We start from the raw sequence: 25,849 nt of genomic DNA, 5'->3' as shown, positions 1-25,849 counted from the left end.
TTAGAAGATAACAGTAAAACTCTGGGCATTAATAACTACTGAAGACTTGCTCCTAAAAGCACAGTACGACTTCACTGTGTTATACCATATATTCATTATAGACAATATTGATTAGAGCAAGAATTTAGATTCCTCATTTCTGTTAGAAGCTGTCATAGAAAGGTATGTGGAGCTTTAAACTACACCATGCTTAACAACTGATGAGTGCTCGTGCACAATATTATTTACATTTCACACTGATGTGCTACTAGCACCTACTAAACCTGCTTTCAGAAAAAAATCCCAAACCAGACCTTATCAAAACTCACAGTAAAACTGCTTCCATTTTTTCCTAAAAGTATTAGAATTTCTTTTTATATGCTCTTAAATTTCAGTAATCTTTTCAACAGAAAATGAGACAATAAAAAAACCTGCTTGACAAATACAGTAAAAAAAGTGCTATATAAAAATAGGATTTTCATCTTATGTATGATTTAAAAAGTTATCATAACCCAGAGAGACTAAATGTTTATTAACTCGAAATTTAATTTTGATGAGCTAGAAGTACAGATTTGGAACTACTAGGTATCTTAGTATAATAATTTTCTGACTAATTTTTTCTGGGGAAGAAAAAAGGTAAAGAATAAAAGCTGCTTTTCTGAGCTAACTGCCAAGGTCCCCAAAGTTCTCTACAGTAATTCCTAAAACTAGAGTAGTCTTTGATTTTACGAACAATGTTAATCAATTGCGAACTTCCCTTCCACCCTGAAGTCATTCATAAAACCAGATGTGATGGCTTGTCTGGATTACTGGAACTACATGGACTATTTCCTCCTGCTCAGGAGCAAATGTGATTGTGGTCAAGATCTCAGCACTCACCCAATGTCAAGAACTAAAAAAACCCAAAACTTGGAAGCTTAATAGATTTTGGCATTAGTTTGCTGTGCTAACATGTCACAAATCAGGATTTAAATTTAATCTAAGTCACAGCTTTCTGCTTTGTAACAAGAGGCTGTTTAAGGCAGAAATATCCATAGTCCACTACATTATACAGGGATGAATTCAAGTAGGACACTGATTAAATGGGGTTCAATTCCTGTGCACAAACAGCGAGCACCCAACTGCATCTGTAAGAGATGAAATAGATTTAAAAAAAAAGGAAAAATGTGTTCCTTAAATAGGGAAGTCCTCAATCAGCTGGTCACCTCTGCTATGCTCTCCCAGTTTGTGATTTTAGGAAGAAGGTTTGCTTTCACTCACACAATAGCTGTTGGGCTGCAGCAGTTGGTCCTACAGATCTGGTATGAAAAACTGTATGGCCTAACTCAGCCAAAACACCTCATCTAAACAGGTAATAAAATTCCCTAGGGAGTCCTTGCTATCATCTAGCTTCCAGCCACTAAAAATCCCTGATTCAGCCAGAGTTTTCTAAGATGAAAAGCATGGCCCCCAAAAGATGCTCCAACTGCAGTAAAGACTTGCTTACAGAACTAGAAATTGTGTCCATGCAGTGCTGTGCCAACGCTGATGAGAGAAAGGGGCGTAAGAGAGAGATTTCTTTGCTACAGAAGGGAAAGAAAACATTTTAAGAAATGTGGCCTGCAGCTGCTTCTCATTGTAGCAGCTCCTGATGGTTTTAACTGGGAGAAGAACCTGCAAAGAGGCTTGCAAAGAAATACGACACTGAAAGAAAATTCTCACAGTGACCTTTCTCAGGCTCACAAAAACTTGGTGGAGGCTATGGCACAGCACAGGTGATGAGCACTCAAATGGGAGATCAGGAAATGGCTACAGTATCCAAGAAGCATGACTACATATTCTGGCAACAGGCGTGGTACAATCACTTCAGCAGTTTCCCAACTTCTATCTATAAACTGAAGTTCCGACTCCAAGCCAAAAATTCCAATAGAGTCCGGTACAGTGGAAACAAAACTTCCCCTCTGTAGTTCCAGATGTGCAAAAGAAATAGCAAAGTTCTAGGGACTGCTGTCACAACCTTTATTAACATGTGCCCAAGAAGATCAGTATACGAAATTATGCCTATAATAATGCCACTTCTCCATTCTCTATGAGACTTTGCTTAGTTTTCATTTAGCTTCTCATCACATATGAGAATAATATACTCAGAAGAAAACTGCATTTTATGCAAACAGCATGGTTTCAAGCGGACCACACATGGTAGGTGAACCTCTATTAAATGCCAAAATATAAACAATCCCTTTCAAGATACAGGGAAAAGGATTTTATGAAATGTTAATACCACAGTGCATGCTGAAAATATAGCCAATAATGATGTATTATAGAGCTGTGCCAAGAAGACTGAAGTAATTCCCCTAAAACGCAGCCTCACCAAAATGCACACAATCAATACACTGAAATGATAATTTCTCATCTAATGCCTGTAACCTTATCATGGCATATATAAATAATGTGGTAAATATACACACTCCCCTTTATAAGATGAGGAAGACAGGCGGATTAAGTGACAGAACAAGTGAAAGAGAAGCAAGTTCAAAGATGCACAAAATATTTCAAGACTAAGTCCCTCAGGCACAGACCCTGGAGTTGTACACTTACTGCAGTGGACTGGGCAGTGAAAACAGACATGTATCTGTGTCCTACTGCCAACACAGGAATTTCATGCACAATCTTGTTTTGCATTTTCTGAATTTGTACAGAAAAACTGAAGTCTTCTTTTGAGAAATGCCTTGGTGAAAAAAAATTCCAAATCCCATAAAAATATAAAAAATAGTAAATAGTAGAGAAATGAGCATCTTTGTGTGTGTTTGACTGTTTGAGGCTTCTTTAATATAAAACCCCCTTAAATTTAAAAACTGATAGCAAAACACTATGCACTGTGAGGGACTTAGGCATTTGTGAATTTTGATTTTTTTGCTTGTTACTTTAAACACTTTCAAAAAACTCATAGAAGTTACTGGATTTTTTTCATGAGAACACCCGCAATTTTCTCTACCACATAATATACAAACAACTTCATCCTAATGGCCTAAAACTATTTCTTGAATATACACAGTATGTACTTTTAAAATATGGTGTATTTTAATACACTTGCCAAACCCTATATAGGGGTATCCCTGGTATCCATTTCTTTCAGAAACTCATACACTCATTGCAAATTACTGCCAGAGACTGAAACAAGGAAGGGGTCTTGAGAGAAATTCTTATCACGAGACTTGTCTCAGTTTGACTTGACTGATTTCTCTGCAGTTACATTAAGCTCAAGTTTGGTGCAAGCAGTTGTTAAAATGCTTTGAAGTGCTTGAAATCTAACACAACTTACTCAGGAAACAGAACTATTTCAGACAAAGGGAAGGTCATGCAAATGTTGTGCGGTCAATTTGCCTCTAAGTAGGAGTGAAACAGTCACGTGTCCAGCAGGGAGAAACACTCTCTCCTTCCCCATACTGCTTCCACCAAAACCAGTAAGATACCTGGTGAAGTGCATGTTAAAGCAAACACCTAAACTCAAGAATTTCTGCTGCTACTGAAAAGTTAGTGTAATTTTGTTCTGTCACCCCAATATAAATATGTTTATTGAATTTTTTTCACATAAAACATTCACCTGTTTTTGTCTAACATTCAGAACAGAGTAATATGATACATGTAGCTCAAGATGTTTGAAAAAATAATGTTACTACATTATCCAAACTACAGGATGTGGCATTTAATTTGGCAGAAGAGATTTTCAAAGGTAAAAAGGTCAAGTCACCAGACATGAGTCACAATCATGTCTTATGACTTTGATAACTCCTCCTCAAATTCAATGCACACTGTACAAGGGTGATAATTTGATGGGCATTCATTCAAAAATATACTTACTTTAAAGAGGAGTCACTACTGCAACCATACATTTTCAACAGCTGTAATGTTAACATTAAGAAAAACATGCGTGGGTAAAGTTCTGCTTGTGAAGGAGTTTTAGTTATTATGCAGAAATACCTATGCAGAAATTAAATAAATACTATGTATGAATATAATACTATGTATAAATACTATAGTATTAAATATAATACCATAATAATTAAATAATACTATGCAGATTAAAACCTCAAGGAAGCCAAACTCTAATTTATTAATGCTTAATGACAATCAGGTCCAATTCCAGTGGTAAGGTATTTTTTCGTATTATGATAAAAATGAATCAGATAATAGCTACCACTAAGAAAGTATTACTATCTATCCTGGGTAACAGATTGACCATTCTGCTTATCCACAAATCACAATATCAGCTGTTGCCACATCTGTTATGTGGTGGTACTTTAGTGTAACACACTTTACCTAAACTGCAAGAGAAGAATGCTAAAATGCCTTACTACAGAAACAAATCATTACAACTGGAACTTCTCTGTTATTTCAGTGCAGGTTAAAAATCTTAAACATTGAAATGATGCAAAAAGAAATCCTCAGAATAAACAGGAATTTCTCAATAACACATGCAAATATCAGGAGATTGTTAAAGACCAATATACTGAATTTCTTTAATCTGAAAACTACAATAAAAGGGTCCCTGTCTGAAAATTTCAATTTCTGAGATGGATACCTAATAATTGAAAAGAAAAACTCTCACATTTCTTTGTTTCTGGCGAAGTCCAACTTTCAGCACAGACAACTGATATGTTAGTCCATTTTGCTTTACTATGTTTTACAGGAGCTATTTTTAGCCATTTCAAAACTAATGGAAGAGTTGAGAGTCTACATTCCACTCTAATTAAGCCATCATCTTTAGCAGCCAACTATTTTGTACATTATAAATGCAGCAATACATATCAGAGATAATACTAACATCTGTTTTATAAGGCAAGAGGCCAAGTGGTTAAATACTAGATCCTGGCGAAGGAATCAGATTTTTTGCTTTCTAGGACTGTGTGCAACAGAGCTTATGGGTTTCCCAGCCTGATCTGTTATTGCAGGAAAGGGATGTATGTTTGCATTTATACCAAGGATCTGTGTCTTCATACTCTAGGATTCTAGAACTCTTTCACAGTAGCTTGGGTTGTTATATCTGAAGTTACTCAAGTTCAAGTCTGCACTCCAACCAGCTGGAAATCCTGCTCCTGCTTTCACCTCCAGCAGTGAAAGAAGGATAGGAAAGTCTCCTTAAATCCTTTCCTCATCTTTTACAGGTGGTCTGTAGAAAAGAATTTTCTCCTATTGGGACTGCCACACCCAAAATTCCACTTGTAGAGATGCAGGCATCTCATTCCATGCTCTTCCAGTAAAAGTTTACGTATGAACATAGGGTTATTTATAGATGCATTACTTCACTCCCATTTGTCTGAGACTTCTACAGAGCATCACTGATGCACATTGTGATACATCTGAATAGTGTTTTTGCAATCCTTTCTCTGACCCTCAAAATACGGTAGAAAGATTCTCACTGGCTCTTAATGTCCATTTTCTATTTAAGAATTCCCAAGGCATTATAGAATAATGAAGAAATAGAATCCTGTCTTAACCTACAACAGAAGCCAAAAGAAAATTGCCTGACTTAACTGCTTTATATGCAACAGCAATGAAAAAGAGGCAGGTGATTTCACTTACTACATGGATTACAAAAAATTCTTAATACATTTCTAAATACAAATCTGCCTAAAGCTTTGGTTTTAAAACCTTTCTATATTTTCTAAATTTTTAGGAGCCCTGATTTCCCACTGACTGCAGTACAGTACTCTAAGCAAATCTACTTTTTTATGACCTAAAATGAACGTATGACTTACATATGAAGTTTGCAGTGAAAAGTGTAAAATAAAAGCCTAGGATTTTAGCAAAGGATTTCTTAATGCATATTGAACACATTTTACTCTTTATGCCCAGTCTCAGCACCATCTCCCAAGTAAGCTGTTTCCTGTTTTGCACACATACTTGTATAGGACTATCCTCCATCTAGCTCTTGTTACCAGCACAGTTCAATGTCAGTTAAATAGAAAATGGGAAGCAAAATAATCAATGCACCAATGAGACCTGTAACACAACAGCAATAAAGCTGAACAAAACAACAGTTTTTCAATGCATCATATATAGATATATATATAAAACTAAATCTTAAAGGATATCCTATAAACCCATGTATACATAACAGTAGCAAGAAGGTCTCACCTTACAACTGCATTAAATTAAGGGAATGATACTGTTTTTTATACTGCTGAATATTCAGAAAACCCACAAGACATAATTGTTAGTGATCTCAAAACTCTTCCTTTTTCAGTTGGTAAGGTTACACAGGCATTCTATGTGTTTTCCAGCATCAATCATGTGAATGGAACCTTGAATGTCATATGTAACCTGTTTATCCTAAATTGACCCATTTTTTAATACTAAAAGCCTCACCCAATTTTACAGGGCACATATAAATAGCAGTTTTCATATATACAATTTCAAAAAACATCCTAGAAATACTTGTTGCCAATGTGAATCTGATTTTGGTATGCTCATAACTTTTGAGGCATTTTTCTTCAATACTAAAAGTTTTCCCCTTCATTCCAGTTCAGGAGCATTTCAGTTAGCAGCCTGAGAAAAACCTTCAGGTACTACTAGAAACTGTAGCATGAAAAATATGTTAAGCAAAAATAAAATATTCTGCTTTATTAATAACTAAGAACTACCAAAAAATACTCTAGATATGACATTGAGCAAAACCTTCATGAAGAAGTGCCTTAAGCTAAGGAAAGAAAGTACTGCAGTCAGAAGCTATTTATGGTTGAAGTTTAACCTGCTGTATTCCCCAGAGTATCTAGAATGTATTCCTCTATAATGACCTGTCTAATCTAAAGCATGTCATCTTCAGGAGACAAAAATATACAGATACTTCTGACTGAAAAATACCAGCAGGAAGATGACTCCTACTTGATGAAAGAAACTGGCATATTCTGAAATTTAAGTGTTAGGTGGTTGTGGCTATTTCCTAACTGCACTTGGAAGGGGCTGATGATGAGTGGGTGAGGTGTGTTTTTTGATGCTCTCTCAAGGATTGTATTAAAGATGAGAAGAGTCATAGGAGAAAAATAAAAATCAGTCTCTATAAAAAGAAATTAAACTACAAAAATAAAGTACAGTCCCAATTTGTCTACACTGTTTTCCAAACTAAGCTACTATATTTAGCTCAGGCTACCATCCTTCAACTCCAAACATCTCTGACCTCTCTGAGCATTACTGGTTTCTTTTTCATGCCCTTCATACTGTTTTACCCAGCCAGGACACAATGAACCAGCATTATTATGAACATTCTGGGGTACAGCCAATGCTTCTGCCTAGGCACAGGTCCTTCCCATTTTCTGAAGATGCCAGAACCACAGCCAGCTAACCCTGAGTGAGGAAGAGGCAGCTCTGTTCATTCCCAGTACATGCCACTAAACTGCTCACTGCCTTTGTATCTCAGGTTTGCAGGAATTCCCAGTAGTTGTACTTCCCTATGTACTAAGTACATTCATTGCAAAAAAGAAACATATATATTTCAGGACAGATTATTTTATAATAGTGATAAAATAATAGAAGTAATTAGAAACACCTGAAATTTGCAATGTACATTGTCGGCAAAGTGCAAGACCAAAATTAGTGGAAGAATTTGCAGAAAAAATTAGATGCCTGATAAAAATGAAGAAAAAACTAATTCTGCTCCATAGTTCAGAAAATGTATGTGACTAAAGAATAATACAGATGCCTGTAGTTAAGTTTTAAAAATCTGTTTACTTGAAGTACTGTATAAACCTTAAATCGACAGTGAATTAATTAAAGTAGATGCAACAGATGGGAAGGGAGGCAAATGCTACTTTGGAGCTCATAAACAGTATAGTCTACTGTAGAAAGAAAAAAAACTTGCAAAAATGGGAGACCATCAGCAGAACTTGGATGTCTCCCTTGCTTTTCTTTCATACCCAAGGTCATCTAGTTCAAGAATGACACTGGAGTTGAATAAATCAATCCCCATGTGCACAGAAACTGCTGCCCTGACAGTGTCACTGAGTTATTTCCATCAAAAAGAAACCCTTCAAATTAGTGCTGGCTGCTAACCTGAAAAACATATGATGATACTGGACACCCCTGATGACAGCAGGTCATCATTCCTTTTCCTCCTGCACTTCAGAAACGTCTAAGGATTTTTTAAAAAATCTGTTAGAATTAGTTTAATTAAAATTTGAGAATATATTCACTTGCTCACTTGTATGGAATTCTAATCCAGATAAAGACCAATTTCTAAAGGAATTAAATTTACAATTGTAAATTGTTTCTGCATTATGCAGCATGTTACAAGTAAAGGAGGAATTCAAGAAATGAGTTTGCCCCCAAAACAAAAATAAACTGCTGATAAATGCTGCACACTTTGCCATAGATTAATATTTTATTTGAAAAATGCACACAGAAAATGAAAAGGAAAAAAGTCGGATCAAGATGTTCCTCTGTGAAGTGGCTTGCTTATATGCTGAGGGATCATATTTGAACCAGCTTGACAAAAATGAATAGTTAAAACTATAGTTTTAACTATAAAAAACAGTTAAAAGCTTTTTACCCAACAGAAAAATACTTAGCTTGACTCACACTAACTTGCATGAATAAAGAAGTATTACAATTAAAAAACTTCTGAAAGATATTATGTTGTTCTAATGTTGAAGCACTGTCTGTTTTAATTTTCAAAATGTCATGTTCCCATCTCTTTAGGAGAGGAGAAACCACAGCAACTTGAAGAAAACTCACTAAATAATGAGTTTCAATAACAAAATTTAAATAATCTGAGGACCCCTAGTTATAGATATTGTAATTTGCAAATCATAACTGTTGACATGCAGGCATTCTCAGACTAAAACAACGGCTTCATATGAGCTCATAAATAAGCAACAAACAAACTCAAATATTGAAGAAAACATGCTTCCATTAAAGGCGATTGCTGAGTCCCAAATGGGCAGCAGTTCAAGAATGCTACACGAGTAGTCAGGCATGTACAATTTACAGTACTTTTACTTTTCTGCTGCTGTCACTAAGTTTAGAATATGTCTACAAAAAGGCCTTGCTGATTTTAAAACGTTCTGTAGATCTGTATGCTTGCTTTTGTATTTTTCCATACAAGTCTTTGAAACTGCTTTCTGTAATCCTTTGTTAGAATCTGGTTTATTGTATTGGGTCTCCCCATCCAATTATTCCCACGTAATTCCCTACATGCTCTGGATGGGTTGCAGGCAGCACACACCCTTACAACTTCAGTTAACAACACTTATCAAAAAAGTTGACACTTCTTTGTCATAATTTATCTTATAATTTTAGCTTCCACAATTTGAGTATTAGGAAAGAAAGAATCTTGTCATGCCATATGCAGATCCATCTATAAAGGAAACATCCTCTTAAAACACATTCCACTTAATTGTTCTGCAGTGTCTTCCCTATAAATAAACATATGAAATTGAAAAGCAGTGTATGGTTTTACATATTGTGCTTATAAAAAGCAACAGGCCACACAGTCAATTTGCATTCCTTCTAAATTCTCAGCAATAGCTTCGGATGTTTTTGGGCTTATGTTGCTCAAAAATCCAAGTGATAACACATATCAAAATGATGAAAAAGAAACTTCAACCTCATACCTAGTAAGTTCAGTGATGCAAATAGGGCAAGTCCCAAAATCTGTCATAAAAGGAAGAGGTTATGTTCCTCTTCCTGCAGAAGAGAAATAAGAAACGTAGAAAAACAGAACCAAGCAAGTTTTTTCCATTTTTCTAAGGACTGGCATAAAGTTTCTAGCCTACATTACAGAAATAAGCCTGTTGTTACCAGAGAGCTTTGGAACACCTGGAATCACAAAAAATAATCTCTTTATTTATTTTAAACATAATCTTTCACCTAAACAGCACAAATATAAAATAATACATTCAGGATTTTTAAGTACAAAGAGAATGAGAAAGAATTGATAATTTTGAAATTAATTCAAGACAAGAACATTGAAAACATTTAATCACTTTGCTACCTCAAACTTCTTACTTCTGCATTAGATTTTTAGGCCTTTTCTCCCCCAAATTAGGCTAGACTTCTGAAACACAGCATCAATCTTGTACACAGCAGTTCAAAGTCCTCTAAGTGGTGCTTTAATTGACGCTTATGTGACCATTCAGAGATATTTTCTTATTGCAAATACTGAACTCATCACTATATGTTGTTTTTCTTTCCCTACTGAATATTCAAATATCTCAGTTATCGAGCTACTCATTAACTGACAAATGTCATCATATCAAGCTGTATATAATACCTCAGTCTCTTCATTATCTTTATGGGCAGTACATCTACAATATTACTTGCACAGTACTTTGCCTTCACTCCAAAATTCAATCCCATCCATTTCAATCCTACACTCACTTTTTCTTCTATTTCAGTTAGAGAAATAACAAAAAGACTCAAGATTTTTCAAAACTCTTGCAATGAGTGCATAAAAGGTTTAACAGCAAAGGCTTACCACTTCTGAAAGTTAGCTAATAAACTTGGGATTATAGCCCTACACTGACCTCGGGTACTGCTACAAAACCTTACCAGTGCTCTCAGCCTTCAACATCGAACTAAACATAACCACATCTTCCATCCATGCATGATGCCCAAACTAATTCTATTTTTAAAGCTTTTTCAGACAAACAGGTTTTCACTGTCACATGCATATTTTGAGACTTTCTGCTTGAAGAGTGTAAAGCTAGAAAATAATTGCCACATACAGTGCCTGGACTGTTCATTATCTGCATATTCACTTGCAGCAGAATTGGACTCTTCACAGTCCTTAGCTGTGAATCTGTAATCTGTAATCTCTCATGTTTTACTGCATGAACCACCATTGCAGGCAAAAAAAAGCATCCTAAAGAACCAGCAGTCCTGACCTCCTCTAACAGTTTGTTCCTGCCCCAGACCATTCACTGATACATGCCAGTACAAACCTTTATATGGCCACACAGTGAACTGCAATGATGAACCTGATCTAGCTGAAAACTAATCTAGGGATGAAAAAGACCCACCAATACGAAACAACAAAATCTGTTCACCATAAAGCTGCCTGTGCAAACGTAAAGCAACACAATATGGCACGCTCATTTCCAGCAGTGGTACCAGCTGACAAAGTCTGACACTTGCTTTGAGCAACAAACTCAACTCTGTATGGGCAAAGCTTCCAAATCCAGCACACGATAGCATCAGTGAACCAACTACAACTTTTCCATCCTAAATTTATGTCCCAGACCTGCCTTACATCTTAATGCAACAAAGAAAACCAATTTGAACATACTTTTAACAGTTTTCAAAAATACACACATTAAAGTTCCTAAGTTCACAGGCCATATATGCCACCAGTGATATACTAAACCATATCACTATTACCTGGTTCATTAGTTTTTTTTTTTTTTCATTTCAAAGTCCCAAACACAAGACTTTTTTCTGATGTTTTATACAACAACTCTCAATTTCTCCTCAAAAGTTACATGAAGTTTACGTATAAAAAAAAGATACACATAAAGGCAGCTGAATTGAAGAATAATTTCAGAACATCTACATACTGCAATTATTTAGAAGTATTATTTCAGGTAAATAACAAACTCACTATTACTTTTTATCAATTTTAATAACCTATTTATTTCAATAGTCTAACAAATGCAAGTACATAGGATATTGCATATGTATTTACGAAGTTCATGTACATGTATTTATTTTTTAAATTTCATTAGAGAAAATGTATGTGGTAGTGATGTTCAAGTACTTTGAGTATTAAGAGCTAAAAAACTCCAAACAACCTCAAGGTGTATCAGCCCCCACATTCCAAGAATTGAGCAGTATTCTCCAGGTTTAGGGCTCAGAAAACTACTATTGTTGTATTTACCCACAGGAAAAGTTCTCCTTTCTCCTTTCTGACCTGATCTGCTTGGAAGTGTTTCATCACGGTAACAAAGAGTGCCCCACAATATTCCTGAGATTTATCTTAGAACTTTAGTACCATCTATTAGTACCTTGGTATTGCATATTAATTAGGCCTTCTCCTGGTTACAGATCTGCTGCCTATTGCATTTTGTTACATTCTAATAAAAAGTGTGGAAAGTTAATGGAAAAACTGTCTCCCTGGTTCTCCTCAATAGAAACAGACCTGATTCTGCTGCTTTCATTTTCAGGCTAACTTGTTCTTGTGTTTAATGGAAACTTAAAATCTATGAACCCTACTACCGTGTTGCAAAGTAACAAATGTCAGAAAAACCTCAAGAGAAAAACCAGTTTGCTTCAACACCAGACTCCTATACATAACCACAGACAGGAACCAGGTATTAGAGACTTCTGATTCAAGCTCTCTGATCTTCATTTATTTAGAGAAGAAGTCAGAAACTCTCTATCATTTAAAAACCAATGCATATCCAGTGAAGAAAATATGGTTTAAAGGAACTGGAGGTAGAAATAGCGAGCTAACTTTTAGTCACGTCCACATTAAGGTTTTTACTAACGCTGATTTGCATGTTGGGCCAGAGCACACCATCCCTGGGTCTTGCCACATACCAACCTTTCTTCATGGCACAAAAAAAGAACAGGGAAATGCTGCATTTATTAAACTTTCATAGCCCAGCCCTTTCCAGTCATCATTTCTTATTTGGTACCTATCTGAGAGCTCGCTGTGTATCTACAGAAAAATAACGAAGGCTTTTAGTATAGATATACTTGGCCTAGGAAAATACACTGCTGCTAATACTCCTATTTTTTCCCTGGCTGCTCAGTGGAAGCAGCAAGCTCCACTGCTGAGAGCAGAACCTTGCCATCTCCGTGCATGCACTCCAGAAGTGCTCAGTGCACCGCAGCAGCAGTAAACAGGAAGTACAGCCACAGCGGGCATAATGTTGATACAAAGTATAGGAAACTGTATCTATACCTGACATCAAGAAAAAGTAAGGCGTGGCTGCTCTTAAGAAACAATCAGCTCACCATTACCCAGCTGGTGGTCCCACAACTGAGCCTTAGTAGCTGATCACAGGAACCCTCTCAGCTCACCCTGCTCACGAAGTTAAATGCACTACCTCGAATAGCTCCATTGCAGCCTCTCCTATCATCCAGAGCAGAACAGCAGCAGAATTCCCAGCAAAGGTGGTCCATTTAGCTGAACATAAGCCTGCAAGTGTGCATTACTATCCTGTTCATGTGAACGTCTCCTCACCACTATGTGAGTGAAACCTCAGCCATCTCATCCTCACTGGCTACCAGAATTTGCACCAGCAAACCTGACAGATGCCACAAAACTTCCTTAGTCTGACATACAGACACAGAATTCCTGAAAGTTTGGCAAATCGTCCTGCAAAATCATGAAAAAACCCAGGCAGCAGTACTTTGCTGCGAAGGATGTACTCCCAGACTGCCATGCAAGTAGTTCAATTCACTGATGAGGTGTCAAACAGTAAGTAACCGGTAGGTGTAAAATGGCAGTAACAAACATGGTATCAATTTATGCCATAATTGTATTGCTGCAGTTCAAATAAACAAACATATCAGATCCACTGCTACTTGTAAGCACAGGCCTAAAGAATTTAGTTAGCTAATGGTGCTATTAGTTTCTGTTTCAATGTAGTAGTTCTCAATCATATCTCAAAGTAACAGAAGCCATGGATTCAATTCTACATAAATTTCATTTCTTTAAAAAGAACCTCCTCCACCCACACCAAATACTAGCAAAGATGCTCTTTTGCTTGTGCCAGGAACTGCAGACCAAGCATTAATAATTAAAGCTTCAAAGTATACTACACAAATGCTTTGCCCATGCTACAGTGCAGTCTCATGAGAGATGCTTCAACTGAGTCTGTTCCTGAACCCATTCACTTACTGGACCCATGTAGGAAAAAAACAAAAAAAGCCTACCATCAACCAATTTGTACCACTTGTACAAGTGATTTCTAGCAAAAGAAAAAAAACCAAACAAAAACCAACCAACCAACAACAAAAAGCAGAATGAGCCCTCCACTGCACATAACACATACAGAACACATATAAGACTTTGTTACTCCAAATCTATGTAAAGGTCTTAGTCTCTAATTTAGCACTGAGGCACTGATGAAGAGATTCTTAATCCCAACATGAAATCCTCAAACCACTGTTTTCCAATGTAAAGGACATATTTATCTAATTATTCTACTGCAGATTTTAGGTTATATTGTAATGAACAATGTATAAAACTGTTCCAGAAGAGCTATTACATATAGTGTAACTAAATACCTTTCTACTAGCCATCACTAATAATTTATCTTGAGTTAAACTAACAGATCTGAATCCTAAAAAGACAGGTGATCTAATAAAGAAAATTCAGTCAAATACATACAAGTCTACATCATATACAAGTTTCTGTGCTAACAGGAAGACTAACAGAATTCAAAAAATGGAAAAAAAACCCAAAACAAAACCAAAAACTCCACCCATGCACCTACCTACCAAAAGGTATTTTAAGGACTGTTTATGTTCCACTGAGAACAGGATGCAGACTTTGCTAATACAAGATTTGAACAGTGGACTGTTTAATGAGTAATATACATCCACAAATGGAAAAAAAAAACCTGAAGTGCTTCTCTAAATCCACCAATTGTGAAAACATTTGTAGGGACCTAAGAAGTCCCAGGCAGCTGTAGACACATTTTCACTTCTAAACTGCAGTTGACTAGTTCAAGGTATTTTCACCTGAATGTGACATTCTTTCCTCCTGAAGAAACAAGAGTCATTCAAAATTATTTAAAGCTAATCTGTCCTAACTGAGTATTATTTAAAGGCAGTCTTACTGCTGAGTGTTCAGCCCAATTACAATGTCTCTTCAAAACAGATTAATTAGGTTACTTGTACCTTTTTACAGTGTCCTTAGGCACTTGACCACAGCTAATAATAAATACCCAGTACGTTCTAACTCCAAAAAAGCAGACATTGTTACCTCTATTCTAAAGATGAGGAAACTGAGACATGAGTAAGCAAAGTCATCTGCCTAAATGTCACCTAGCCGAGAACAGAGAAGCCAGGAATGAAATACAGGTTTTCAGAGCCCCTGCTAACAGTTTAACAAATACAAGTGGCCTATTTTATACACATTTATATGCAAAACAGTTGTATAACCTCAGACTCAACTGTCCAATTTGTATCATGGAGACCAACAAAATACTAAGCATTGTTCAGTTACATTAATTTGACAAATATTCTTGCTCTAGATATGAAATGGAAAAATAAAACAAACTAAAAACTATACCGGATGTGCCACCATATAATCATAATTTACATATATTTCAGTTGTGGTATTGTTCATCACTATTAAAAAAAAATTACTGTGGCCTTTAAACATGATTCTGTCAAGAAATTTATGCTTTACAATCCCTAAAGTACAGCACATTAAGAAATTAGGTGACCAGGGTATTAAAACAAAATATCCACTAAAAAAATCCCTTTATGCTGACCAGTATAAAGACATTTTTCACAATGTTCTGTAATATTAAAAATATGTATAATGGTTGAGTTTGAAAAATCAATTCCAGGTAGAGCCTTTAATATTTCCATGTGAAGTAAAGGAGGATTTGTTACATGCTTATTCATTTCAGGGCATACCCTAAGTTCTCTATCTTGACCAAACAATTTCATTTAAGCCAATAAACCCAAGCAATACACTTTTTCTCCCTGATATTAAATAAGCATTGCTCTGCAAAACACAACTTTGAGTGAAGCAAAAATTTTTGTAACATAAATCATGTAACATTAATAATAAAAGCCCCAAGTTTAGAAGATTTACAGTACTGTCTAAAAAAGAAGAAGTAGTGAACATCTAGAAGTATACAAGTGTAATCACTGGGCATACACAATGGTTTCATTTAAATACCCTCAGCAATAATTTCTGTTAACCCAGCCATACCAATTTACTATGCTGACATCTACCATCACTGCCAAGAAAGCATACACACTTCACACACACACAAAAAAATCTTTTTAATAATGATTTGAAAAAGCCAAACTTTTTTCCATTAAAAAAATTTAAAATATTTTATTTCGTGATTGCCTTATTTAACAAACCACTGTATGTCAGCATACATATGCTAACTGTATGTTACAGTTTCTTTGAAGAAACAAAGTTGCCACTTCCACCCGGAAGCAAAGAGTTAAAGGCTGTGCAATTAACGTGAGAGCAAGCACTGGAGAGCCTAGTTTACCTGGTGTACAAAGTTCTAAGGGATGCAAGCCCAGAGAAGGACAGCAGAATTTTGGAAGGGAAAGCAACATCAGCAATACTGGTTCTTACCCAAGCTCATTCCTCCCCCTACTAAAGAACCTGTACTGGAGATAAAAGGAGGTAAAAAAGAGTAATCTGGCTTTATGTAATCTTTCAATCTTTAGTAATCAGGCAATTTCGCTGGTGAAGCTACCAGAACAAACTAAAAAGAGGATTTGTTTATTGCCAAGTTTACCTTGTACTTTGCATTTGCCAACTACTGAGAAATAAGCATTGCATTTGTCACCTTGAACAAACGTAGTTTAAAACTAACTAACTTAGTTTAGAACTTGCTAAGTAGCAAGATATACTTTCCACATCCCACTAAGTCTGTAAAATGTTTAAAGTAAAATAAAATACAGAAGAATAGATGCAATGTTTTGTAGAAAAAGCAGGACAGAAATATCAAGTGGATATTTGCTAGTAGAGGTTTATAAGAAATTGCTCTATGCAATACAGCATCACTTACTTAAGATACAAAACTTTCATTGTGAGAAGTCAGATCTAAGGTCTATTTAAGGCCTATTTAATTCAGCCTTTGAAATAAGTACATGTACCACATTTATGTTTTACCACTTTCTTATTAGCAACTAGTTATTCTGCTCTTTTGTTTCTCTTATTTTCTCAGAATCCACATCCTGTTAGTCGGTAGTTGTGACAGTCTGCCAATCTTTCTGTCAGGAGCGTTCAACTGGTTCGTAACTACTGATCCACTTCTATCAACTTCAGCCCAACCTAACAATTTTCCTAGAGCACGCTGAAGTACACAGGGCTGGCATAATCAGGTGCACACAGCACAGCACAGCACAGCACAAAGCAGTGTGTTGTACTGACCACTGACTGATACTTTAGAGTCCATGTCTGGAACAAGCTTGGCATTTACACTGGGTTTAGCTTATTTTCATTAAGTTTTCACATCTATTAACAAAACATCTAAACCACACATCACCCATGATCTAGATCAACACACGTACTTGACCCTTTAAACTTTCACTGTAGCCATGAATTCTATAACTTCCTCATCTTTCTGTGCAGGATTGCAATATGCAAGAGAAGTCTATTTCACATATAAGCACTTTTAAAGTTAGAGTTCTTACGATTGAGGAAGTTCCCTCCTGAAGAAACACGAGTGAAATGGCGTATCTCACACTTCCCTGTAGTTCCCTTTACCAGACCATACCACTAAAGCAACTTTTATATACAGGTATATGAAGAGCAATTTGTTTCGAGGTATTCCCAAGCAGAACTATATTGATGCCTTTATATTTCATTGCTAATATACGGCATGGCAAGCAAAACACCATCTTTACAACAGTTCTTTCTGATATGAAAGTTCCTCTTAAAAATACCTAAAAGTTAGCACAAAGCTTAAACCCTACTGGCATTCCCATGTTAACTTAAACTTTCTGTCTTGTGCAAGAAACTGTATTTATTGATACAGAAGTTATCATATATAATAGAAGAGACAGTGCAACCAAAGAATCTAATCCATCCTAGGTTTTTTGGTTAGTTGGTGGGTTTTTTGGTGGGTTTTTTTTGCTATTTTTTTTAATTAGTATCACCGTCAGTCTCATCTTTCAAGAAAAAAAGAAATACACCAAAACCCAAAACTAACCTTTCTGACTCCCCAGAAAAAAATCTCCACCCATTTCTGTTTAAAGTAATCAGAAACCCACTTTGGGTACAAATACTGCTTCCATTTAGCTTACTTGAAACACGACTATAGTTAGTTATTCACAGAGCTCTCCACTTCAAACAGGTTTACCAGCTTATATATCACCGTATCAAGTTTGTATTAACATACTGATTCTTCCTAGGCACTTATGAGCAACTGATTAAAGTTCAGAATTTTACATGGATTCTTAGCCTTCAGCCATCTCATGTGCCACAATATTAAGTAGATCCCTACATCTGTTGTGCCTTTTCTTCCTTTGCTATTCAAGTAAGCACACCTCCAACATTCAGAATTACACGAGAACTTAACAGCATTAAAGAAATAAAATCACTTTTTTTTGAAACATGCCTTTCTAATTTTTATTTGACCATTATTTTCAAAACTTTCCATTTACGGACTTCTTTCTTTGGTTCATTGTCCAACTAATAAATTCAGGGACATATTCTTTGCCTGGGTAAATGTAACAACTTGCATGGATTTAGTAATGTATATGAAAAAAAACAAACCAGCAAGAAAAATAAAGCAAGCTTTCTTTGGAACAAGGAAGCTGAAGAGGTACTAGGTTGTGCTGACATTTAAAGATTAGACCACAAAAGTGAAGCTCCGGAGTTGCATCTAACCTTGCAGCTGACAAGCAGAAAAGTAACAGTTGCACAGGCAACCAAAACCGGTCAAATTACAGGGATGGAAACCTCCAGTGTTGCGGGATCTTTTGGGATTGTTTTTTTTGTAGTGACAAGAACCCTTGCCGTGTGACAAATAACGTTGATCGCACCATTTTCTCCTCTTCCCAAGCTCGGCGCCCAAGGCCTACAAGAAGGAAGCTGCTCCGGCTCCGGCGCGGTGCCATGTCCAGAGGAGAAAGAGGCTCTTTGCCTGACCCTGACGCGGGTGTGGGGTGGCCACCGGGAGCCCTCCGGGCCCGACCCGGCCGAGCGCCGTACCCCGCGCGAGAATAAGGCGAGAGCTCCGGCCCCCGTAGCGGCTCCGGGCGCGGGCAGCCCTGCGCGGGCGGAGGGAGATCCCGGGGCCGCGGCCGGGGCCGGGGGCGCGGCCCGGGCAGGCCCCGCCGGAGGGACGCGGCTGCTCGGCGGGGGAAGGAGGGAGCCGAGCGCAGACAAAAGCGGGTCGCGGCCGGCGGCGGGGTGGGGCCGTGACCGGGCGGCGGCGCCTCCGCTCCCGGGGGAGAGCAGCGGGAAGAGGCCTGGGGTGGGCACGGGCTTCCGCCGGCCCCCCGGCCCCGGCTGGGCTGGGCTGGGGTGGGCGTCCCGCGCCGAGCTGCGGGCAGGGGGCGGCGGGGCGCGGCGGCTTCTCCGTCCTCCTCGCCAGGAAGGGAGGGGAGTGGGGCTGGGGCGGTGCCCCTCGCCTCTTACCTGTAGCTCAGTGAAGAGGATCTCCCTCTCGGCCGCGTTGGACGCCATTTCGCCGGGGTTTGAAGTCCGCACCTGGGCGCTGCTGCTGCCGCTGCCGCCGCCGCCGGCGGGGAGGGGAGCGAGGGAGGCGGGTCCGGGGCCGGGACTAAGGGCGCATCGGGGGCGGGGGGAGCGCTCCGTGCTCAGGCAGGCGGGCGGGGGTGCGCGGGGGGGCCGCCGCTGACCCCTCTACTCTCATGGGGGTCACGGTGGACAGTGGGGCGCGGCGCGGCACGTTCCCCGCGGTGCGGTGCGGAGCGGCGCGCTCCTCGCGGAGCGAAGCGGCGCGTTCGGAGCGGCGCGGAGCGGCGCGGAGCGTTCCCCGCCGTGCGGTGCCCGCGGTGCGCTCCCCGCCCGGGCGCGGCGCTCGGCCCTGGCAGCGCTGGGGCCGCCGCGGCTGCTGCGCCTGCGGCCGCCGCCGATGTCGCACCATTTGGCTGTCACCCTGTCGCAAAGGCGTCGCTGCTTTGCGGCTCCCGGAGCACGTGACTGTGCGGGAGTAAGAGCGGGCTCCCTCGGAGGCGGAGAGCGGCGCGCGCCCCCCGGCCCCACCTCCCCCGCGCGGGCAGAGCGGCGCGAGGCGCCCAGCGCAGGAAGGCGGGCGCGAGGCCCCTCAGCCCCGAGGCCGCCTCGCCACCTCCTTCCCTGCACACTCCGCTAGTGGCGCTTCCCCATCCTCTAGGCTCCAGCGCTGGGAATCCTGTCGTTTCCTCCTGTGGTGGCTGGGTTTGGGGGGCATGTGGCACATTCCTGGTGTTGGGGGCTGTAGGGACTCGGCTCTCCCGGGCCCGGGAGACAGGTGAAACCCTCAGTTTGTTGGGTAGCGAGGGCAGGTAGCTCAGGAAGGAGAGTTCACGCTTGTCTCAAGCAGCCACCTGCCGCCCTGGGGACCTGGAGCAGTGGCCCAGGAGGTTGTGGTGAGTGGGGGATGTAAATGCCTTTTTTAACAGTTTAAAGGGCTAAACATTTATACTGGGGATGCTTGGTGAGTTTTTGGGCGGTTGGCACTGTTCAGTTAATCTGCAGAATAATAAGCTTCGCAGAGCTTCAAAATGGGTTTGAGTGTCTGGGAGGAAATGGTTTCTCTTTCCTCGTGGCACTAAGTGACAGTGGGCTTTTCAACTTCCTGCTTGTGTCCAGGGCTGGTGCTTTTCTTCACCTACCCATAAACGTGTGCTTTCCCACATGCATTCTCATTCCACCCTAATATTGCATGTTACGTTCGGCTAATTGGAATAATGCAAAATGCTCTCTGAAGCAATTATAGCTGTTTGTTTGTTGTTTTTTTTTTTTTTTTACTCTATGCAGTTCATGTCAAATTCATAAGCTGAGGCATTTTTGGTATTCAGATTCAGCTTAATGCAAACATCATCAGCATTTGTTCTGTATATGCTACTGCATCTCTGTATGGCTACAGACCAATAGTAGTCTGTTTGCTCTAGGAATGCAAGTTAAACTTTGGAATGTTGGGTTGTTTTGTTTTGGTTTTTTTTGAGGAAATAGGAATGGCAGAATTCAACATTACACTATCACGACTATTTCCAGCCAATTGGAAGCGTTTTAAGCGTGCTTGTGCTTTCACAGTTGAGCACCAAACAAACCTGACAGTCTGAGGTACTATCATGCATTAGAAAAGAAGTTTATGAACATATGTACACAGTTAGTTTCACATAAAAGAAATATTAAGATAATTCTACAGTATCAGTGCACATTTTTACTGAAATTACAGTTTCAGTGACATATGTGTAAGTAACTGTTTGATACAGTTCATAATCTTTCACATACGCAAATTTATGTCTAGACTTAGTCCACATGAAGACAGTGGCTTAATTTCTGTGCTATGTGGCCAGGCAATTACAGGCTCAGAGGAAAGCTTTATTTGCTGATTGTCTAAAAGTCACTATTTTAGGAAGGCTCTTAGGCGGTGAAATCTGTGTTAACACAGTGTCAGTGGTATGAATTAGTGTTATTTTAGTGGTCCCATGTCAGCAGCCGTGAAGTGGCTTGTGGCACACGGTGCGGTTTTGGGCACAGTGTGTGCAAACAGGGTTGGGGGGATGGGGAAAGAAGGACTTTTATACAATAAGTTCTCATTTTGACCATGATAGAATGATTCCAAACTTCATTTGAACTGCTTTTGAGAACAGATGTTGTAGGATATAAAGAAGTAATCACAAATTACTGGATTACTGTGACTTAGTGACTTCGTTTGCTTGTCAGCATGTATGTGGTCCTTTACTGCAGCTCATCTCCTGCAGAAGAAGAAGAGTCAATGTGCTTATATGTCTAGTTTACAAGATGTGGTCAGAGGGAAACACAGATTGTGCTCCAGAGAAAATTCATAGATATATGGATGGGTGTCAACAAAGTTATTGAAGCTTTGAGATTCTAAAACAGGCAGCTGGCTTTGATTCATACTTAACTTAGCCTGCCTATTGAGTGTAGCCTAGAGCATATTAATACCCCTGTCAAGACAAGGCCTGTAATCTTTTTTTGTATTCCAAATGTTATTTACACAGCTTGGAAGGACATAGTCCTAGATTCTTTGATGGAAGTGTACTGGCCCAGGAATCTAGAGAGAAACTGGTTTGGTAAAACAGTATTAGCTGAGCTAAAGCTGTGATACTTAATAATTCTTTCTTTAGAGTCTGGAAAGCACAAGGCAGTCCTGGACAAGTGTAGTTGTGCATTTAAGTATTGTGACAGTGAACTGCTGAGGAAGAGAGAACATTCTGAATGAGTCCCAAAACAGAAGGCAGTTAAGTATGTAAGTCCGAGAATTTTGCATTATATGTAGTCCTGAGTTCAGCCTGTGCCTTAAAATACCTGAATGCAATTTTTTCAGCCATTATTCTGTTAGCTCATCCCTGCAGTCAATCAGCAAGCTAGAAAAGCAAACTGAATGTATTGGATGTCAGTACTGCTGGCTAAGGCCTTTAGTTGTTTCTTTTCTTCAGGTTGTGTTATTTATGTCTTTGTCACAAAGACCTGGAAGAGTGAATAGCTGAGACATTCAGAGTTCCTGGTACAAAACACAACTTGTGAACCCTTAAGCACAGTACAGAACTCTCAGAAATGTCCAGGATACTGTAAGTAAAATCAAAGGTACCTTTTAGAATACTTCTAACTAGTCCAATATATCACCTAAGACAGAGCTTACTTTCACTTAGTGATGCATATAGAAATGAGGATTGATATGTGAAGAGCACTAGATAGGTGTTAATTATATTATTATACTCACTACTGGCAAAACTACCAGGAAAACGTAATTTCTTATTCAGGCTTCTGGTTAATCTTGCTTGTTTAAATTAGTGATGTAGGTCTAGAGGGACCACAAAATGAAACTCTCGGAAAGAAGAAATTGGATGTGATTCTACATATGCTCTTAATAGACGAGTGGGGCAGAGCAATACTAGGCCAGCTCACCACCTTTTTAAGCAAAGAACAAGCACTAAGAATTAATGACCTTGTTAATGGAGTGGGGTCAAGGTTATTTGATTTTGCAAGTAGTACTGATACCTGTAAACGGAAATCCTTGTCTAATAAAGCAGAAATGCTAAAATTCACACTTGAAGTCTACTTCGGCATAAAAAAAAAATAGGAATAAAGACAACTAACTATATAAAAGAAATGTAGCCCCAACATCAGCTTAAAAAAAACCCCACTAACCCGAACCACTACCACCACCACAACAGATTTTCAATAATGTAACCATTAATTGTCCCTGACTTCTCGACAAAGCAGTATTACTCTTGCATAGTTGACCCTCTAAGTTGGATCCTTGTAAAGCCTTATGAAATTCTGAAACTATGAGGCACACAAAAATGAGATGGAGAATGTATACATATTTGTCTTCTTTATTTGTTTACTTCAGCCCAATGATGTTGAAAAAATAGTCTATTAATGAAGAATAGTACTTTCCATCTTCCTCTTTTGCTTTGCAAATAGTTGTGGGAATAGGAGGAATCTTCATTTTATAAAGCTTTCAATACTATATCTTCTAATAGATTTAGGAATAAATATGTCTAGGTCAGGTTAAAACTTGAGACAAAAAATAAATTTATATAATAATCTTAGACCAACAACTTGCTGGTGTTTATTAAAGAAAATGCCGTAAAGGAGAAAATAAAAAATTGAAAAAACCAAAAGTGTGGATAATTTTCCTTTTTTTTGAAAACTCCTTTCATAGCACTTCTAAGGAATTACTTAACCACCTTTCACTCAGATTTCTCAAAGGGAACTCCGTGTAAGCCAAGGCTGCTGAGAGCTCTCTGAGCTCCTACTGATGTACCAGTGGCAGCGAAGGGGACGAGTTTATGGCACGTCATAAACAGAAAACTAAAATGACTATGTAAGTTTATTTAGCTCTTGTGCTTGCAAATTTCATGTATACTTAAACTATTCCTTTATTACTCTTTTAATTACACAACTAGTTTACAACTTCTGTGTGGATTACTGTGATGTAATCATAAGCCTCTTAGCAGTTGCTGCACACTTTCTACTTAAAATTTGTCTTTTATGTTTACATACTGTTACCCAGGGCAAAGTGTAGGCAGATGTTATGAGGTATGGAGTGCAACAAACTTTATCTTACTATCTATTTTATTAATTCTGGACCCTGAGAAGACTTGCAGTCAGTGAGAAAAGAGTGCTCCAGGGGAAGGAGGTTCAGTCCTGTTCATTATGGCCTCCTGTTTTTCTTTTCCATCCTTCTCTTACGAGGAAAAGTCTGCCTTATGCCAGTTAATGTGAGTGGTACCTTGAGGAGAGAAAAGCCCTACCTGTGCAGAACCAGCTGTTAAGATCAGACCTCATTTCCCTAGAGGAGATCAACTTGGATTATTTGAAGTAATAACAAAATGCATTATGCCTTTACATTAAGGCTATGAGCCCAGAAGTGGATCAACATTATCGATCTCTATGCCTAGGGTAAGTCCGAGTGATTCTAATTAATCTTGATTGTAGGATCCAGTTTATTATACTTGGTGTTGTTTCTGCAAATGAACTGCCCAGATGGACTCTTCATGCTTTCATTGAATCCACTGAAATTAATAGGACCTGGTGCAGCACTGCTTACATCAAGACCTTATTTTCCAGCAATATAGGTAAGAGGTCAGTTCAAGGTAGCTATACCTCTGGATAGTTCCTCATTGCTTTATTTCTGTAAATTGCAAGCACATTACTTCAAATGGTGACTAGGGGAAAATACTTTAGTTTGTTACAAAAACAAGGCAAGATGACAAATATGTCATCCTGTTAAGAAGAAGACTGATTTCCTGAAGTACTGTAGGTGGCTGGCTGTGACCTAAAGTTGCTATAAATAAGCATCAGAAAATTCGTGCTCAGGAGATAATGGAAGGATTTTCTTGTGCAGCAGTAAGGTGTGCAACTTCCTATAATTCTAGGAAAACCAAGTTCCTCCAAAAGGCTTTTCAAATATGAAACAAAGAGTTTTACAACTTGAGCTGAAATCCCAGTCTGCATTTGGAGGAAAGGGAAATGTATTGCAAAGGATGAGTCAGACATGGCTTACCCAGAGAAGTCTTTGCAAAAGAGATCTGTGCTTGAAAGGCTGCTGCAGGGATGTCTCTTGCATGCTTGTAATGTGGGGTTTGATCTCCCTATGGGCAGTCAGTTGCTCCCAGAAATAGTAGACTGCAGATTTGCTAGCATCTCACAGCAGGGTATACAGAAGTCAGACGATTGTGTCCATTCTTCTCTGCATCATGCTATCAACAGACGTCTCACCTCGTGCTGTGGAAATTGATGCGTTTGTGTGTGTAAATTTCTGGTCATCCTCAACCAGTTTTGACTTGCTGTTTTGAAATCTGCAGCAAAAACTGACAAAACGAGGAAGTAAGTTCTTTGTATGACGTGTCTGGTGATACAGCATCTATACATCAGTGGTTTTTTAGCTCTAATATGTTTGTGGACACATAAATAACTATGTCAAATGGTCCTGAAACAGACTTCATCAGACACTCAGTCTTAGATGGTAATGATTTCTGGTCATGATTAACTTGATGGCTGGTGTTTTTCTCCATGTCTTTATCTCTTCTCAGAGACAGTAGCCTGCATATGTAACTCTGTCAGGGATTGAAGTCCTAAGTAGTTATTAACTTGTACTTAGTAGGCAATGTCTCTGAATTAAAAGGGCAGATCTATCTTCATCTAATGACCACTTAGAACAAGAGTTACCTGGCAGGTTTGTAGCTAGGTCTAATTGCATTCTTCTTGCTCTGCTGGGACTGACATCCTCAGGAGAGGAGAGAGCTTAAAAACTTTCTGAGAAAATTACAATTGCATCAAACAATATAAAGAGAAAAACATTCAAAAAAGTTCTGATACCAAATACGTTAGTACTTCCCCCTCACTCTTCCTTGTCTTAACCCCATCACCTTCTGTTTTTTTATATTTAGGCTGTGGCAAACTTGCTGTCATGTAATTTAGTGCAACTTTACATTGCTTTTATTTATGTTCTGCTGCATATGAACACTGTGGTTCAGAGATGGTTTGTTATAGTGCATTCTCCTTAATTGTTATTTAAGCATAAGGGAG

At 38.8% G+C, this 25,849-nt stretch overlaps 2 protein-coding genes across 3 annotated transcripts in view; one reads left to right on the top strand and one right to left on the bottom strand.

Annotated features, from left to right (window-relative positions):
- PKN2 (protein kinase N2) overlaps window positions 1-19,392 on the bottom strand; it is a 54,924-nt gene extending 35,532 nt beyond the window's left edge. For both annotated transcript variants that reach the window (XM_088169938.1, XM_014883954.2), the window contains exon 1: window positions 19,253-19,392. In XM_088169938.1, the coding sequence (XP_088026064.1) occupies window positions 19,253-19,300 (48 nt within the window). In that variant the 5' untranslated portion in view covers window positions 19,301-19,392. The remainder of the gene's footprint in view (window positions 1-19,252) is intronic.
- An 824-nt stretch (window positions 19,393-20,216) lies between these two features.
- LOC148222823 (uncharacterized) overlaps window positions 20,217-25,849 on the top strand; it is a 500,146-nt gene continuing 494,513 nt past the window's right edge. Inside the window, exons 1-3 of the mRNA XM_088169937.1 lie at window positions 20,217-22,380; window positions 23,517-23,642; window positions 24,014-24,220. The gene's annotated coding sequence lies outside the window, so the exon portion shown is untranslated. The remainder of the gene's footprint in view (window positions 22,381-23,516; window positions 23,643-24,013; window positions 24,221-25,849) is intronic.

Source organism: Sturnus vulgaris, chromosome 9 (genome assembly GCF_052056855.1).
Source record: "Sturnus vulgaris isolate bStuVul1 chromosome 9, bStuVul1.hap1, whole genome shotgun sequence".
NCBI lineage: Eukaryota > Metazoa > Chordata > Aves > Passeriformes > Sturnidae > Sturnus > Sturnus vulgaris.
Note: the sequence above shows the minus strand (reverse complement) of the source record. Positions and strands in the feature narration are given on the sequence as shown.